General features: G+C 46.0%; 1 protein-coding gene across 3 annotated transcripts in view; it reads left to right on the top strand.

The window, feature by feature from the left end:
- The window catches only part of SOX5 (SRY-box transcription factor 5), a 444166-nt gene that overhangs the window by 103073 nt on the left and 321506 nt on the right, over positions 1-19587 (top strand). For all 3 annotated transcript variants that reach the window (XM_056846727.1, XM_056846729.1, XM_056846728.1), the window contains exon 3: positions 458-668. In XM_056846727.1, coding sequence (XP_056702705.1) covers positions 458-668 — 211 coding nt within the window. The remainder of the gene's footprint in view (positions 1-457; positions 669-19587) is intronic.

The raw sequence follows: 19587 nt of genomic DNA on the forward strand, positions 1-19587 counted from the left end.
AGGGAAACCCCAAAAGGGAAACGAATTATTCTTAAGCAAAGAAAAATTCCTCAAAGGTTGAACATCAAACCTCCTAAAGGAATAAACATTTAAAGGTAATCCATACTTTTGTTACTGGAAACGCTGTGAATGTGAACTGTTCTGATGTAAATCATGTGTGTCTGTATACATTTCTGTCTATATAATTTCTCCCCTGAACATTAATCTTTTTTCACTTCAGCCTGTAATCTTACTTTATCCTTGATGGAATGGCTTTGTTCTCCGTGGTTTTTGAAGCTATATTTCTTTTCTTCTCCTCCTCCCCCCCCTTTAAAGGTTTGGATAAAGGAGCAAACAGCGATAAACTCAAAGAACAAAGACCTGTGATTTCTTCTTTTTCTTTGTGGTGCGCGTGTCGGGGTTGTCTAGAAGTGTGCATTTTAAAGAGGTGTTTCATCTGGTCTCGCTTCTCTTTCAGGAAGTTGATGGCAATAAAGTGATGTCTTCATTCGCCCCGCACAACTCATCTACCTCACCCTCTAAGGCAGAAGAAGGTGGGCGCCAAAGTGGAGAATCCGTATCCAGCACAGCTCTAGGAACCCCCGAAAGGCGCAAAGGCAGCCTAGCAGATGTTGTGGACACGCTGAAGCAGAGGAAGATGGAGGAGCTGATCAAGAATGAACCAGAAGGTAAGGCCATAGAAAGTGGCTGCTGTTTCCACTTGTTCTAATGTCGTGTCAAGGTTCTCTAAGGTTGAAATCCTCACCCACCCTCCACAACCTGGATGACCACCTTGAAATGCTGACCCCAGCCTCTTTTTTCTTCATTGACAGATTGCTAGATTGCCTAGATAGAAACGGTGGATTCTATACACATTACACATCTGCGTTCAACACAGTATCTTCCTTCCTTTCCTCATCATACCAACACTAGGGATCTGTGTCCATTGATTTAACTGACTTCATATCAGCTGGGGGGGGGGGAGGAAATAGAGAGGTGGTTTTTAATCGTTTAAGAAAGTTTTCGCCAAATTATGGTATTGGGGTTTATTGGGTTTTTAGTGATTTTAGTTTTCACTGAATTACATCGGAGGTTTTATTCTGTATGCAGCTTGGATGCACTTGGGCAAAGGGAGGACTCGTATATGTCAAAAATAAATGAATAAATACAGTGGTGGCAGTTTTGCCATCTGAGGTGGTGGTAGTAGCTGCCTTTGTTACGCCTTACTGCTGCCGCCACCACCCTCTCCCAGGAAGCACTGAAGGTAACCCTCCTTACTTTCCTTCCTCTTCTCTGGGTAAAGGAGAGTGGCAAACTGTGCAGGCCCTATTAGTCTTCCAGAAATCTCACCAGAGTACTCCCTCTCATGAGAGTTCGGCCACCATTTTGGGTGCCCAGGCAACAGACAACCAGAAATGGTAGCCAAACTCTCATGAGAAGAAGGACTCTTACGAGAGTTTGTGCATTGGCCATGTTGCTTTTAAAGAAGCCCTGGGAGCAAGGATTTAAGAAGGATTATTTTCTTTGGCTTTGGGGGGGGAGGGGCAGACAGACTTCAAAATCCATCACCTGAGGCAGCTGCCTGAGCTTGCCTTATTATGGAGCAGGCTCTGGATATATACATTAAGTATCTCCTAGAATATACACATCACAGCCTCTTTTGTACCTGTGGAAACGCTGGTCGTTTATGTATGGGTATTTTTGCTCATGTTTGCCCCCAGTCTTGTTCCTTGGAGTTATGCATGAGTTTTCCCTCCATTAGTGATGACCTCGCTGCCAGCCCTCACAAATCCCGGGACTTCCCGTTCTTTTGTTAACCCAATTCTTCCCTCTCCCCTGAGCTCAACCTGGGTGAAATCCCCGTGCATAAAGCAAAGCGCGGAACACACAAGCTTGGTTTCTCTCACCGCCAATTAAAAAGCAGTGTGTAAAGAGGCAGGAATTCAAATACTTCCTGCTTCCTGGGAGCCCTTTCTGAGCAGAAGAAAGGGTTTTTAAAACCGAGGCTTGGACTTCTCTCCCTCCCCCGTTCAGATTGCTCTGGGTTTTTTTTTTTTGTTCTTTAATTTTTTTTTTTATGCAGCAATTGTTTTTTTTTTGTTTTTTTGGAGGGGGAATTTTCTCTCACAGTAAGGCCTACAAAGTAAGTCAATTACAACGCAACATTTCAAGAGCCGGGGACTTGATTTGAGCTTGGAGACTGCTGGTGCATGGATTCCCAACAGGAAAGTGTGGGTCCAGTGTGCAACAAACCTCAGGTAAAACTCCCATGCACACATGACCACTGAAACACAAATCCCAAATATTGGTTGCTCTCAGCGTTATTTCCAACCTATAAGCAAGTTCTGGGAGAATCCCAGTTCTGTGCTCTATACCTCACCCGGGTGCTGACCTGCTTTTATCATAAATACTGGAGTAATTTGTCTAACAGAGACAAACAGATCCCATTCCAGTACTAAGAGTGAAACATCCACCGTAGACTTCTGTGTGCCTTTGACCCTTTGGAACTACTGCCACTTACAGCGGATCATCAACAAATGCTTAGATATTAAGGCAGCTTCCAATGATTAGAGGGGGAAATGTGTCAGCGATAAGGTTCATGTGTATTAGGGTTTCCAGTGCCTCCTGGCAACTGCCGGGGGGTGGGGGAAACTTTCCAGCTGCAAACAGAGGCCGGCATCAACGCGCCAGTGTCACTTCTGGAAGTGATGTCATCACGTTGCTGACAATCGCGGGGACACCCTGGTATTTGGGCAAAAACTCTATGGTAGAAGCCCTCTACCACAGAGTTTTGCCAAAATACCAGAGTGTCTCTGCGGTCGTTGGCGACATAACGATGTGACTTCCAGAAGTGCCGCCAATACATTAACACTGGCCTCTGTCTGCAGATAGTATGTGCTACCACCACCCGGGCAGGGGCTTGGAGCAGGGAATCCCCCGTGCCTGGCAGGGGGACGGCAACCCTAGTGTGTGTTCCTATCAAATACAAAAGAAAACAGAGCCACACAAGCCCTAGTAATAAATGGAAAACAGCCAGACTTGGTTGGTCAAAACTGACTGAAAGGAACCAGAAAGAAATTAGGGCCAATAATAATTAGGGCCCATAATAATAAGTAGCTTTGTATTTTAACACACAAGGATCCGATTTCTACAAGTGCCATCAAAAATAGTTTCCAGAAGTCACTTGTGTGATACCTCACATGAGTTCTTCACCCCACTCTTCCCTTCCCCGTGTTATTGGAGGCATGCCTCCCTTGAGAGCCGTTGAGGGTTTCCAGAGAAGCTGTGAAAGTCCTCCTGGTTCCCTGTTTTACAATTGTTTATTGCAAACCCAGTTAAGCGGTTTATATTGCCAACTGTTAAAAAATCTTCAAATAACTCACCTTCCCTCCTAGCCCTGAATTGTATCTCGCTCTATTGTTTAACTTTTCCTCAGAATACCAAAGGTGCACAACCCTTTCATAGGTTGCCCTCCAAGACTTGCTTAGCTGCATCCAGATTTTTAAAAAACGCTTCCAATCTTGCAGTATGCAGGAATGTAGCTGTTTTCTGCTTATCTTCTTTCTTGGCTTGCCTTCATGTATATTGTAACGACATTCTTATAAGACCAGTGCCGGATTTACATATAAGCTAAACAAGCTATAGCTTAGGGCCCCACTCTCTTGGCCCCCCCAAAAAAAATTTAAAGGAAAAAAAAATGGATGTACATTTCCAAAATATAAGACAAAATACAAATAAAATAAAACCTACATACCGCAACAGTGTTTTGTGTTGTTTAGGCTTCTATGATGTAAGTAATGGGCCCCGCGATTACTTTGATAAAATACATATTTTGTTATGTGCAAATGGATTTAGATACCTATTAGGTCCATAAATTACCATATAGCATATATTCAACACACACACACACAAAACGACAATTTGTTGTTGACAAAGGACAGCTGGACATATAAAGGGCCCCATTACCTTCAATAGCTTAGGGCCTCATCAAACCTAAATCCGGCCCTTTATAAGGCCCTATAGGTTTCCTCGGGAGCCTTATCCGTTTCAGAGCCTTCAAATGCTCCAGGTCTTCAGGTTTGTGGTTTTTTTTTCCTTGGAGTCAACTTTCCCTTTAGGACCCTGTTCTTAGTACCATGTTGCAGTCTGTCGAAGTCTATCCCCTGGACATCACAAACTCTTCTGCATATCACACCTAATCCCATCAAGCCTGCTATTCACATTTACATACTGTTCCTCTACTTAAAGACCGATGGATCCACATTCTAGCTGTATCTGAAGAAGTGAGCTGTGGCTCACGAAAGCTCATACCCTACCAGAAAATATTTTTGTTAGTCTTTAAGGTGTTACTGGACTCTTGCCCTTTTTGACTACTACAAGCAGACTAACATGGCTACCCACTGTGAAGTCCAATTGGTTAAACTAGACACAGTCTTCACATGAAAGTGGCTTTATTTCGAACTCGACAGAACTTCCTGCTATAAACCAATCAGGACTTGCTGTCTGAGGCTCACTAAAACTGATTTCTGTGTGGTCATGAACTGCCTTTTTGAAAAGGACATCTGACCTTGTCAACACTGGGTAGGGGTCTGGGAAGACCTGAACCTGGAGCAGAGTGTGTCTGTGTGTGCCATGAAGTCACAGCTGACTTATGGTGATCCCGAAGGGTTTTCAAGACAAGAGACATTTGGAGGTGGTTTGCCATCGCCTGCCTTCGCACCACGCCTCTGGTAGTCCTTGGAGGTCTCCCATCCAAATTCAAACTAGGGCTATCCAGGTCAGGGCACCCAGCCACAGGCCTCAGGATTTAGAAGCCCAGATCTCAAATTCTGATACTGCAAAGAGTTGTATTCCCTATTACTATGTATGGGTGTGAAAGCTGGACCTTGAAGAAAGCTGATAGGAAGAAAGTAGATTCCTTTGAAATGTGGTGTCGGAGGAGAGTGTTATGGATACTGTGGACCACCAAAAAAACAAATCAGTGGGTTATAGATCAAATCAAGCCTGAACTGACCCTAGAAGCTAAAATGACTAAACTGAGGCTATCATATTTTGGTCACGTCATGAGATGACAAGAGTCACTGGAAAAGGCAGTCATGCTAGGAAAAGTTGAGGGCAGCAGGAAAAGAGGAAGACCCAACAAGAGATGGATTGACTCAATAAAGGACGCCACAGCCTTCAATTTGCAAGACCTGAGCAAGGCTGTCAAAGACAGGACATTTTGGAGGACTTTCATTCATAGGGTCGCCATGAGTCGGAAGCGACTTGACAACACTTAACACACAACACACACAATGAGTTGTAAGGAAGAGCTGAAGCCTATCTGTTGAAGTACAAAGTTGACCTGCTTTTTTAAGGACCTAATGCTCCCATATGAATAGGGTTGCCAGCTCTGGGCTGGGAACTACCTGGAGATTTTGGGAGTGGAGCCTGAGGAGGGCAGGGGAGGGGAGGACATCAGTGGGGTATCATGCCATAGAGTCCACCTTCCAAGGTGGCCATTTTCTCCAGGTGAACTGGCCTCTGTCTCCTGGAGATCGGTTGTAATAGTAGGAGATCTTCAGCCACCACTTGGAGGTTAGCAACCCTACATCTGAACCTACACAACCATTATGATCGTCTTCAGGAACCCTGCTTCGGGTGCCCCCATCACCTGAATCTAGATGGGTGGCAACCTGAGAAAGGGCTTTCTTGGTTGTGTCACTAAAATTATGAAACTCCCACCCTGGGGAGATTTGTTTATTCCTCCTTCCACCAGCAGGTGAAGACTTTCCTGTTTTGTCTGGTGTTCTCTTATCGACCCTCCTACTTGTTTGTTTTTAATTGCCGGTTTTATAAATACGTACTGTTTCTCAGGTTGGTTTTGGATGTGTTTTTAATTGAGGAGTGTACCCCCTCGAGGGCCCTTATCGGATGGAAAGGTGGGATACAAATGCTTAAATGAATAAATATCCTCAAGGTAGACCTGATGACTGCCATAGCTATATCCCTCCAGTTAAGTCACAAGGAATCGAAAGGCACAGTTCTCTGGCTGGGAGCTTTGACTCGCAAAAGCTTATAGCGTGAAAATTTTGTTGGTCTCTAAGATGTTAAAGGTAAAGGTAAAGGTCCCCTGTGCAAGCACCGGATCATTCCTGACCCATGGGGTCACGTCACATCCCAATGTTTCCTAGGCAGATTTTGTTCATGGGGTGGTTTGCCAGTGCCTTCCCCAGTCATCTTCCCTTTACCCCCAGCAAGCTGGGTACTCATTTGACCGACCTCGGAAGGATGGAAGGCTGAGTCAACCTTGAGCCGGCTACCTGAAACCGACTTCCATCGGGATATAATTATCAGACTCATACAAGCATGCTGTGGGACCAATTTTGTAGATTTACATTGTGTATATATATAAATAATAGTTTGTGATAGTTTGGTTCAGTACTACTTGACTGCAGTACTGCAGCTTACCACTATGGGCCACGGGGCTCCTCTCTAAGATGTTACTGGGCTCAAATCTAGCTTTTCTACTGCAGATAAGCAGGACTACCCAAAAGCATAACTTAATCCCCTTAAAGTTTGTCTTTTGCCTTCTCCGGTGCAGATCTTGAGGAGTGTGATAATATTTCGGGGTCTCAGACACATTTGAATCATCACTCCTATTTGGGGGCTCTGGTAATGTCACCATCACCCCCTTCTTCCACAGAGAATTACTCTCTGAAGGATCAAGGGTCCAAGAACCCTTTGGGGAGTGATTCTGGCTCAAAGTGACTAACACAGAGAGGTCACAACAGGCCTTCAGGAATACTTTGTGGGTAGGTTTGTTTTGTTTTCCCTTGTGGTGGCTTGCGGGGACCCCTTGATAACCTCTTCTTTTGAGGAAGACCCATGCTGTTTTGTATGTTCATCTCGTCCTTGCCTTTGGTCTTGACTTTCTGGCGCTTGGCAAAGAAAGGCGGCGTTGTAAGAGGAACCCAAAACACACACTGGCTGTGTGAAAATATGTCTGAAGAAAATGTAGTCCCATCACAATGGATGATGGATTGTGAATTCAACAAAAATAGACTCTGAAAGACTTGAGAATTTTTCACACCATTGTTAGCACCAGTCCAGCCTCATCTCATGGAGGCTTTGGCTGAAATCCAACAGTATTTGTCAGCTGTTCGGACCATCTAAATTTGTTCGGAGAAAACGAATCACCATGGTGACTGGAGCGGTGGAGATTGCTTCCTTCCTACATCCTCTTGGGTTATTAGTGTTCTTGAAACTGGTGGGGGGGAAACACCCGGTGGTGACAATGGAGTAACTTTAGGAAGGAGGCCAAGATGGGATGGTAAACCTATCAGTGTAAGAAAACCCGGGGTTGGCGAACACCACATGTACCCATTTGAGAGTAATTCACTCAAAATATTTTATGAAAAGCTGAATCTCTGCTCTTCTCACGGGGCAGGGATGAACAATTTTAAGAATAGCTATCACCATAGTATCAAGACTGTTACTACCGGACCAAGTCTGAACAGTATGGTAGTATTTTATCATTTCTTCAGCATTTTCCCTCCTACAAAATATTTGTTTACTTTGTTCCCTCTCAGATGCAAACTGTCTTTTAACTACAGGTTACTTCAAGGCAAATACCATATGGATTTTCCATATATAATGTCAGGTCAACTTATCCTCAACTTTCACATCCAGCTGTGAAATAACATGGCCTAACTCCAGGAGATTGTGAATGGGAGGTTGAGGACTCAGGTTTACATTTTTCAGGCTAAGAAACAGACACTTTTAATATATTTCTTGTTCAAATTTCCAGGCCAAAAGTAGCAATTGGGGAATGGTGCTTAATGGAGAGCCAGCGAGGTATAGTGGTTAGGAGCGGTGGACTCTAAACTGGAGAACCTGGTTTGATTCCCTGCTCCTCCACATGAGCAGTGGAGTCTAATCTGGTGAACCGGGTTGGTTTCTCCACTCCTACACATGAAGCCTGCTGGGTGATCTTCAGCCAGTCACAGTTCTCTCCGAACTCGCTGAGCCCCACCTACCTCACAATATATCTGTTGTGGGGAGAGAAAGGGAAGGTGATTGTAAGCCGGTTTGAGACTTCTTAAAGGAAGAGAAATCGGGGTATAAAAATCAACTCTTCTTCTTCTTCTTCATCTCCTCCTCCTCCTTCTTCATCTTCTTCAAATGTTTCTTTAAAAATGCTTTAATTATGGGAATAGACTTAATCTTTCAGTCCTCTCTGATGCCAGTATTGCCCCATCTGTTGTCCACAAATCCACAAGGAACAGAAATTAAGCTAATGGGTCCATAATATTTTGGTTCTCTCTGGATCATTTCATAAATAAGGGTGTTACATGGGCTGCCTTCCTATCCTCAAGGGTTGGAGGCCATTGTTAGTATCAGTGCACATTTTACCAAAGACAATCAAAAGCTTCACATTTCAACTCTGTAGGGTAAAAGGTAAAGGTAAAGGTCCCCTGTGCAAGCACTGGGTCATTCCTGACCCATGGGGTGACGTCACATCTCTACGTTTCCCAGGCAGACTTTGTTTACGGGGTGGTTTGCCAGTGCCTTCCCCAGTCATCTTCCCTTTCCCCCCAGCAAACTGGGTACTCATTTGACCGACCTCGGAAGGATGGAAGGCGGAGTCAACCTTGAGCCAGCTACCCGAAACCAACTTCCGTCGGGATCGAACTCAGGTCGTGAGCAGAGCTTTTGACTGCAGTACTGCAGCTTAACGCTCTGTGCCACGGGGCTCCTAACTCTGTAGGGACCCCTGGATATATGTCAGCCAACCCCAGTGACATTTTAATTGGTAATTTGTCAGCCCTAGAACTTTATTGCTTGGTTCTGATTAATTTTTTTCAGATGCCCTTCTCAAATAAACTGGGACAGACATGAGTATCTTTCCAACATCTTCCTGTGGGTTCAGCAAAGTTGGGGGCCCTAACAATATAGGAATTTGTTCTCCAGGTTACCTGAGAAACACCACAGCCAATCTATGTATTGAAAGCACTTTCATTAAGCCATTCTTCCATGAAGGTCAGAGTGGTATGGGCATTGGGTAAATTTATTTTAATCTCACACTAACCCAGTGAAGAAAAGTGAAGCCAGGGGTTGGTGGCTCAGGTTCATCCAGTGAGCTTTATGGCCCAGTGGGGATTGGAACCCATATCTGCCTTGTCCAAGCCTAGCTCCCCATCCACTGCAACCCACTGACTGTTGGTATGCCCCTCCCACCAGTGACCTGGTGGTGGCAGCAGCATCTGAATCAGGATCTTATTGAACACACGTTTACACACACAAATCTGCCTTTAAACTGAATCAGACTGTTGGTCTATCATGTCCAGTGCTGTCTACTCAGACTGGCAGCAGCTCTCTAGGGTCTCAGAGTGAGGTCTTTCACATCACCTACCATCTGGTCCTGAAGATGCCAGGGATTGAACCTGGGACCTTCTGCATGCCAAGTGGAGGCTCTTCACTGAGCCTAGGGTTGCCAACCTCCAGGTGGTGGCTGGAGATTTCCTGGGATTACAACTGATCTCCAGGCAATAGAAATCAGTTCACCTGGAGAAAATGGCTGCTTTGGCAATTGGACTCTATGGCATTGAAGTCCCTCTGCAGACCCCACCCTCTTCACGCTCTGCCCCCAAAATCTCTGGGTATTTCCCAACTAGGAGCTGCTGAACGTAACTGAGACAAAGCCACTCCCCTTGATTGAATGACTGATTGAAAGTATTTATATGCCACCTTTTCACCTAAATATCAAACATTAAAACATTTCAAGATTAAAAAGATTTAAAATAGATTATATATGCAATAATTCAATAAAAATAAATGCACATAACACCCAAATCCAAGGAGGAGGCCAATTAGCATTACTCGGGAAATAGCAAACAGAACAAAAAATGTTTAGTTTTTTTTTTTAATCTAGGTGAATTTGTGCAGAGCAGAGAGCATAAGAAGAGGATTAGTAGCTCATTTTGCACCTAGTCTATGGGTTGTAATCTTAAGGACTGAAAACGCTCAAAGTACTTGGATATTTTGCTGTTTCGTTTTGTGGTTTTGTCCGCTTGGACATTGCTTTGTTAAGCTAGAAGCAGAAATAAGCCGGAGCCTGAGAACCTGATATTTTGTCTTCTCCATGGGTCTGGGGTTCTGTGTAAGAGAAAGACAGAGGGGGAAAAAACCTTTCACATGCCAAGAAACTACTTGATAGGGACCCGCAAAACCAGGCATGCACAATCTTTTCTACCCGCATGCAATTGTGACGCAGTTGCAAATTAGCCTGTTGCTGTTGAAGGAGGGCCCGCACTAAGAGCCTGCTAGAAAACAACTGCTTTGTTTAATGTCTATTTATCCTCCCTTCCCTGCCCCTTCCAATCTTACCCCCTTTTGCCACCCAATAAGGAGACATATTTAATAGACCGGAGCAATCTCATTTGCATTTGCGCAGATATTGTGGCCTCAACAAGGAGACCTGTTTCCATCATGTTGTTGACTGGAAGGGGACTTTCTAGGGATGAAGCCCATGTTACCTCTCTGGAGTAGATGATGGGAGGACGGTGGGGGAGAGAGAAAGATGGGGGGCAGGTTATGCAAATACCGTGTTGAGTGGGAGACCATGCATGCTCCGGAGACTCCATTAAGCAAAGGTTACGGTGAGACGCAAGAACGGTAACAGAGCTTATGCATTATCTCGGCTCTGCTAAAATGAAAATGTATAGCACAAACAAAAGACCTACAGCTTTGTGAAGAGATGAGGGAAGAGGTGGGGGGGGGGGACTACAGAACGGTGGGGCTTTTAAACAAATGTATGAAACGCCGGGTTGGGGGGGGGAAATCTTTTCTTCCCTCTAGCCATTGTTCCATTGTCTTTCAAAGGCCATTAAAATGAACAGCAGGTTGTGATGAAAATTTCATTAAGCTCTAGTTAAATCATTATGAGGGTGCGGCATTCATGCTTCAGCTCTTTTCCCCATCGAGAAGACAAAAAAAAAATGAATAGAAAATGAGGTGGATTTTATCCCACCTTCAGGTTCTCGTTCCCCCCGCCCCTTAAAAACAATGAATAACAAAAGTTGGGAAGTTGAAAAACAAGATCTGCTTACTTAAGCAAGATCTTATTGGTGAACCTGCTTTGGGGGCGGGGTAGAGGGGGGAGATAAAATTGACAAGTGGCGAAAAGTGATTTTTTTTTTTTTTTACAAAGTGGCAGTTTTAAAAATTTCCCCTTTGCAGGCCGGGGGGAGAGAAGAGAGAAAACAATGGCCATTCTAGCTTTGACAATGGCAGCTGCAGAAGAAGAAGCAGGCGGATTATGAAAATAGCATGTTTACAATCTCCCCCGAGGTTCCCCTTTTCTAGAATTTGGGGAGGGGGAGCTTTTCCCGCACCCAAATAATTGGTTGATGGTGAAAAAATTCCAGATATCTCATAAAACTGCCATTACGAACGGGTACAAGCCTATATTGTACCAAATGGTTTCTGTAAATGGAAAGTCCAAATCCAGCATGTATTAATGTATCTCAGAAGGATGTAATGCCAAATAACATTCCTGAAGTAAGAAGGAATCCCAAGGTTCGAATCTGTTATAAGTAGTGTTGCCAACTTCCCGGTAATAGCTAGAGATCGGCTATTACAACTGATCTCCAGCCGATAGAGATCAGTTCACCTGGAGAAAGTGGCCGCTTTGGCCATGGCATTGAAGTCCTTCCCCTCCCCAAAGCCCACCCTCCTCAAGCTTCGCCCCCCAAACCTCCCGCCAGTGGTGAAGAGGGACCTGGCAACCCTAGTTATAAATAAGGTTGCCAACACTGGCCTGACAACTAACGGGAGACCAAGTAGAATGGGGATATGGGGGAAGAAGTTCCCCAGAAGTGACATCAATCTTCTCTAGGAATTGCCAAAAAGTCTGTGGTCTCCAGTGATTCCTAGAGAAGTGTGTTGTCACTTCTGGGTTTTCTGACACCATTATTGCTGGCACCATGAGGGTATGCCTCATCATCTATCTCATAGAGGCAACCAAACTGCCCTGGAGTAAGCTTTCTCCCCTTGGGGGACCTTAGCTGGCTGTGTCTCCCACTGAGCACTAAAGACAATTTTACATCAGGTACACCTGCTTACCTGTACCCATCATTGGTGATAACCCTGTTCACCATCTTCATTTGTCTCTTCAGGGAGCCTTCCGTTCCTTCAGAAGTTTTTTTTTTTAAAGTGACCTACCTTCAGTTCCCTTTTTCACATCCATTCCAGGATGTGGTGATGGCTGCCAACTTGGAAGGCTTTAAGAGGGGAGTGGAAATGTTCATGGAGGAGAGGGGTATTCGTGGCTACTAATCAAAATGGATCCTAGTCATGATGCATCCCTATTCTCTCCAGGATCAGAGGAGCATGCCTATTATCTTAGGAGCTGTGGAACACGGGCACGGCAATGCTGCTGCAGTCATCTTGTTTGTGGGCTTCCTGGAGGCACCTGGATGGCCACTGTGTGAACAAACTGCTGGACTTGATGGGCCTTGGTCTGATCCAGCATGGCCTTTCTTAAATTCTTATGTTTCCCCTCCTTTCTGTTTCCATTTGATGCCTAATGTTTTGACCGGGCATCCTGCCCTTGCTCAGCTGTACATATTATCTTTACAGAGAAGTTGTGAATGTAATCACGATGAATTGTGCGGGAAACGTTGCAAGTTACCATAAATATTCAATACCACTAACACTGGCGACAGAGTGTGAACATTGACCATACAAGCAGCGCTGTGTTAATACGAATTTTAAACCTACACTGTTAAGTTTAATGTAGTGGAATGGTAGACTTCGGCTGGGCCATTGGGGAGAGACGCAGGTTCACAGGTTTGAGCTTCAAGAAGAAGAGTAGGTTTTTATACCCTTTTCTCTATCTTAAGGAGTCTCAAAGCGGCTTACAATCACGTTCCCTTCCTCTCCTCACAACAGGCACCTTGTAAGGTAGGTGGGGCTGAGAGAGTTCGGAGAGCACTGTGACTGGCCCAAGGTCACCCAGATGGCTTCGTGTGGAGGAGTGGGGAATTGAACTCGGCTCTCCAGTCCGCCACTCTTAACCACTACACCCCACTGACTCTCCACCATGGTTCACTGGGTGACCTTGGGATAGAGTTGCCAGGTCTTTCTTCATCACTGGCGGGAGATTTTTGGGGCGGAGTCTCAGGAGGGAGGGGAGGGACTTCAATGCCAAAGAGTCCAATGGCCAAAGCAGCCATTTTCTCCAGGTGAACTGATCTCTATCGACTGGAGATCAGTTGTAATAGCAGGAGATCTGCTATTACCTGGAGGTTGGCAACCCTACCTTGGGCCAGTCACCCCTCTCACCCTAACCTACCTCACAAGGGGGTTTTGAGGACAAAATACCAGGGAGAGAGACCCTGTGCCCCATCCTGAGCTCCTTAGAGGAAAGGTGGAACAAATATGATTGAATTAACATTGCTACTCCCCTTTTGCGTGCCCTTTTTGTTCGGCGGTGTCTGGTTGTTCTCTCTGGATATAAGAGCTTGTTCTGAATGTATGCATTTGAATGAGTGGAGGCCAAATCATGCTGGACTTCTTGAGCATGATAAGAACTAAATAAGACTATGTGAACCTGTCTTATTTGCTTTGCCCCACCCAACACAGTATTGCTTACTCTGACCTGCCCCCTCGAGTTGTCTTTCCTACTCCTGGCAACTGAGGTTAGCAAAGTTTGAATCGAGGACTTTCTGCATGCAGGCAGGTGTTCTGTATCTGAGCTTTGGCCCTACCCTAGATCTCCCTCAGCATTTGTGCATTTGGTATCAACTCCCCCCCCCCCCGCAATTAACTTGGCAGCAGCCTGGCCCCTCAATGATGATCACAATAAAGAAGAAGAGTTGGTTTTTTATATGCCGACTTCCTCTACCACTTAAGGGAGAATCAAACCGGCTTACAATCACCTTCCCTTTCCCTCCCCATGGCAGACACCCTGTGAGGTAGGTGGGGCTGAGAGAGTGTGACTAGCCCAAGGTCACCCGGTTGGCTTCGTGTGGAGGAGTGGGGAAACAAATCCAGTTCACCAGATTAGCCTCCGCTAACTTTGGTATTGGGCTTTGCACTTTTGAAAAAGTTCTCCCTTCTGCCATTGTATTATCACAGCAAATTTCATACAGATTTCAAAAGATTAGTTAAAAGAATCCCAATTCATCATCCCATTTTTGGACTTTAAAAACTCCTTACTCTTCTATAATTTATCCTAACTTCCATGCCTGCCACTTCTTTCCCCTTTGCTTCTTGCTGTCGGGTGGATCTCTCTTAATTTAAGCAAGAAGTCTGTGCCAAGCTTATTTGCAAATAGAGAATTGGCAGAGTTACACTGCTTTATTGCATTCAAACCATCCTCTCCTTCTATACTACACTATTGTGATAAATAATTTCTGGTGTTTGGAGAAGCCTCATAGAGGCTCCAAACCCAGAGGTGACAGACCTCTGCCTTTTAGTCAGAGGGTACCCCCTCCGCCCGGGTATTGTTCTCATAGCTACAATCATTTTATCCTCACCACAACCATGTGTGGCGGGCTAGGCTGAGAGTGTGTGACTGGCCCAAGGTTACCCAACAAGCTTTCGTGGCAGAGGGGGGATTGGAACACAGGTCTCCTAGATTGTAGTCCGATGCTCGGACCACTACACCATATTCATCTCAGATCTGGACACTCTTGTAGGGTTGCCAATGTCCAGGTGGTTGCTGGAAATTTCCTCGAATTCAATATCTTTATAAATTATTTAGATGAAGGAATAGAGGGGATGCTTATTAAATTTGCAGATGATACTAAATTGGGAGGAGTAGCAAATACAGTAGAAGACAGAGCCAAAATACAGGATGATCCTGACAGGCTGGAGAATTGGGCTAAAACCAATAAAATGCATTTCAACAGAGATAAATGTAAAGTTCTGCATTTAGGTCGGAAAAATCTAATGCATAATTATAGGATGGGAGAGACTTGTCTTAGCAGTAGTGTGTGCGAAAAGTATCTTGGAGTCTTAGTAGACCAAACACTGAACATGAGTCAGCAGTGTGATGAAGTAGCTAAAAATGCAAATGCAGTCTTGGGCTGCATTAACAGGAGTATAGTGTCCAGATCACGTGAAGTGATGGTATCGCTTTACTCTGCTCTGGTTAGACCTCACCTAGATTACTGTGTTCAGTTTTGGGCACCACAATTTAAGAAAGATGTAGATAAGCTGGAACGTGTCCAGAGGAGGGCAACAAAGATGGTGAGGGGTCTGGAGATCAAGTCCTATGTGGAAAGGTTGAAGAAGCTGGGTATGTTTACCCTGAAGAGGAGAAGACTGAGAGGGGATATGAATTCTGACTGATCTCCAAGTCCAATTGCCAAAGCGGCCATTTTCTCCAGGGGAACTGATCTCTATCGGCTGGAGATCAGTTCTGACAGCAGGAGATCTCCAGCTAGTACCTGGAGGTTGGCAACCCTACTGGCAACCCTATGGAATATGAACTGCCCACATCCCCTAATACTATTAATTCCCCCCCCCCACAAAAAAAAAATAACCATCTCTTGTTAGGGGAATCAAGAGGTCTACCTCTTCCACAATCCATGAATGTCCCACAGGCGATCATTAATGGACACAACAAGAGAAGACCCTTTGAAATCTAAAGCTCCTGGGTTGTTTTGGGTTTTTTCCCCTTTTTTAAAAGCACATCTGATGAAGTGGGGGAGAACAAAAAGGGGAGAGAAATATATAAATCAGAACCTGAGGAAAAGCCTGTGGATACTCTAATTGGCTGAGGTTTGGATTTTGTTTGGATCCTCACCGTCCTTTTTGACGGTCCCCACTAAAGAGGCTGTGTGATGTTTTTTGTTGTGTGTGTGTGTTTTTGTTTTTGTTTTTGCTACTGAAGGGCAAACAAGGGGACTGTGCAGTCGAGAGCTTTCAAGTTTAATTTCCCCCTTCCCACTCTCTCACTGCCGGGGAAGGATATCGTCCCTCTGTGTCGTGCATTCCCAGCAAATACCCCGACCGCAACTCACATCTCTTCTTGTAGAGTGTCTCATTTTTTTAATTTTTTTTTTGCAAAAGTACCACCATATGGAGCTACATAAACACCCGACTGATGATTAAAAAGATTTGGGGGGGGGGGTTAAAGAAAGGGAAGAAAGTAGTATGTGAACCATGGCTACGTGGAAGGAAGCTTTTCAGCGTTGCGCAGGTGACCATCTTTGCTCGCCGAAGTTTTTAATGTTGTAAGAAGGGGTAGTTTGAAGGCTTGCCAGCTCTTCCTGACTCAAAGCCCTTTGCTCATTTTCTTTTTCACCTTCAAGGTTCCCCTCCCCCCCTTCCCTATTAATTTAATAGTGATAGTAAAAAGGTTGATTTCAGTAGATGGTGGGGCTGACCCCCTCCCCCCACACACACCCTTCAACGTCGCTTAAAATCTTTTCCAAATCGCTCCTGCTTTAGATCCTCAAAGGTTGGCGGCTTTGTAGGTTTTGTTTTTTTTCGATTGATAAAAGACATCAAGGAATGCTGATACAGCTTCCTGCGTGCAAAAAGAAACTGAAGTGGCCAAAAGTGAGAGCGTTTGCAGGAAAACTTTTCTTCCCCCCCCCCCCATTTCCTTTCACCTCTCTGTGATAGCTGGGAAACAGGTTCTTGTGGTTTGCCTGTTTATCGCAGCAGTGTGGTATCAAATCAGGGGTACTTCAGTGATCTGGCGTCTCTGATTTGTGGTGTGAGTTGTGATGCTTTGACAATTATCAGGAACCCTACGTCTGTTTGGCTCTATTCAGTTTATTTTCCATGTGGGGGGAAGGGGGAGATTAGTAGCTAGACCAGCAAAGTCTTGGCATAAATTCTCGGCGGAGGAGAGGGTTTAAAACTGAGCATTGTACGAAATGCAAGTACATAAGAAGAGCCATGCTGGATCGGACCAAAGGACCATCATGTCCAGCATTCTGTTCACACTGTGGCCAACCAGGTACCTATAAGAAACCTGCAAGCAGAAAGACTGCAACAACATCCTCCTGCCCGACCTCCCCAGCAACTGATGTAAAGAGGCATACTACCTTTGGTACTGAAGATATCCATCATGATTAGTAGGGTTGCCAACCACCAGGTAGTAGCTGGTGATCTCCTGCTATTACAACTGATCTCCAGCCGATAGAGATCGGTTCACCTGGAGAAAATGGCCGCTTTGGCAATTAGATTCTATGGCATTGAAGTCCCTCCCCTCCACAAAACCCTCCCTACTCAGGTTCTCCCCCAAAAACCTCCCGCCGGTTGCAAAGAGGGACCTGGCAACCCTAAAGATTAGTAGCCATTGATAGTCCCGTCCTCCGTGAATTTGTCCACTTCCCTTTTAAAGCCTTCCAGGTTAGTGGCTGTGACCATATCCTGTGGCAGCGAGTTCCACAAATGAACTGTACACTATGGTAAGAAATATTTCCTTTTGTCTGTCCTGAGTCTCCCAACCCTCAGCTTCAGTGGACGACCCCGGGTTGTAGTATGATGGGAGAGGTAGAAAAGTGTTCTCCCTGTCCACTCTCTCCATGCCATGCATAATTTTATAAACCTCTATCATGTCTCCCCTTACTTACCTTTTTTCTAGGCTAAACGCTCTAAACGTTTTAACTGATCCTCATAGGGCAGCTGCTCTTGTCCCCTGTTTATTTCGATTGCTCTTTTCTGCACCTTTTCAAGCTCTACAATATCCTTTTTCAAGTGTGGTGATGCCCCTCTCCTCCACATGAGCGGGGGACTCTAATCTGGAGAGCTGGGTTTGATTCCCCACTCCTCCACATGAGTGGTGGATGCTAGTCTGGTGAACCGGGTTGGTTTCCCCACTCCTAAACATGAAGCCTCCTGGGTGACCTTGGGATAGTCACAGTTCTCTCTGAACTCTCTCAGCCCCACCTACCTCACAGGTTGTCTGTTGTGGAAAGAGGATGGGAAAGCAATTGTAAACCACTTTGAGGCTTCTTAAATGGTAGAGAAAAGTGAGGTTAAAAAAAACCCTCTTCTTCTTCTGGCCCTTCTGGTCCTATAGGAAAGAACTAGCGGCCACTGGACATTTTTCCTCCTAAACACTTGTGGTGAGAGAAGCATCTACTCCAGATCTCGAGCATTTCTCTAAGGCAGGAGTGTCCAACTCAATTGTTAGGAGGGCCGGATAGGACATAAATGTCACTTGGTCGGGCCGGGCCATGCCTCACCAGCCCAGATTGAGAGTGGGGAGGTTGTCTGCCTCGGTTGGCTCACGGGCTGCATAAGAGCTCTCAAGGGGCCGTATCCGGCCCCTGGGCCTTACGTTTGACACCCTTGGTCTAAGGCCTTGACCTGCCTGTGCTGCCGCGCCGAGCGTCTTTTTGACAGAAACCGTGTGCTGTCCCCGTCTCCTTCCCCGGGCTGTCTTTAGTGGCGGCACCCCCTGACCCAGCATGCTAATATACAAATAAACGCCACAGATGGTACCAGCCTCGTGGATGGTTTTTTTTTTTTTCGGCCCCCTCCGCAGCTTTTAGGGGATGCCATTTATTCAGGAGTGAAGAGGCAGCCACCTGTTTCTCGGGCCTCTTGTCCTGCCTGTGAAAGGTCTGAGTCTCTCGGCGCGCAGCGGCTCGCTAATCTGGGCACCGTTTAGCCCAGGCCTGTGTATCGGCGAACGAGGGTAGCCCCCCTGCACACTTTTCAACCCGCACACAGAGCCCCTTCTTTGCCTCTCCTTCACCCGAGGCGATTGTCACGACCGTGCGTATTAAAATTAATCAGGCCTCCCAGGCCTGCGCGGCCGTGTGTTTTCCAGCCGGCGGAAGTGGCTGTCGAGCGCTCGCCCTAATTAAAGAGGCCTGCTCGGATGAGCTGTAGTGGGTGCTTGGGTCTTCTCGGCGCCTAATAGGAGAGGCTCGTCGCAGAGGCACGGACAACGCCACACCGTGCCGAGGGCTCACTTGAAAGTTTTCTTGGCCACCTGTGCCCGGATCGCCACCGGCTGGAAAAGCTCCCTGGGCCCCTTGCCTCCCTGCCCTGTTAGAGGGAGGGACGAGTGGTGAGGAACGCCAGCCAAATGAAACGAGAAGAGCGGCGGGCAGAGGCTAAGAACTTGGTTAAGGGCCCAGGCTAGATGGTTGATTAAGATGCCCCTTGTCAGCCTGTGTTTCGCGGCCAAGTCGGCTCCGCTGGGCTCCTCGCAGGCCACTGGCTTTGCTGTACTGAAGATGCCAGGCAGGCTGCTTCACGCAAACTAGAGATGAATCCCGATCTGATCATGGATCTCCTGCATTCATATATCATACCCCCTGCCAGCGTTGTATAGTGGTTAAGAGCGGTGGTTTGGAGCGGTGGACTCTGATCTGGAGAACGGGATTTGATTCCCCGCTCCTCCACATGAGCGGCGGAGGCTAATCTAGTAAACTGGATTTGTTTCCCTGCTCCTACACATGAAGCCAGCTGGGTGACTTTGGGCTAGTCACAGCTCTCTCAGCCCCACCTCCCTCGCAGAGTGCCTGTTGTGGGGAGGGGAAGGAAAGGAGGTTGTAAGCCGGTTTGATTCTTCCTTAAGTGGTAGAGAAAGTCGGCATATAAAAACCAACGCTTCTTCTTCTCCCTGGGCTTGGCTTGAGCAGAAGC

Source organism: Euleptes europaea, chromosome 3 (assembly GCF_029931775.1).
Source record: "Euleptes europaea isolate rEulEur1 chromosome 3, rEulEur1.hap1, whole genome shotgun sequence".
NCBI classification, from domain to species: domain Eukaryota; kingdom Metazoa; phylum Chordata; class Lepidosauria; order Squamata; family Sphaerodactylidae; genus Euleptes; species Euleptes europaea.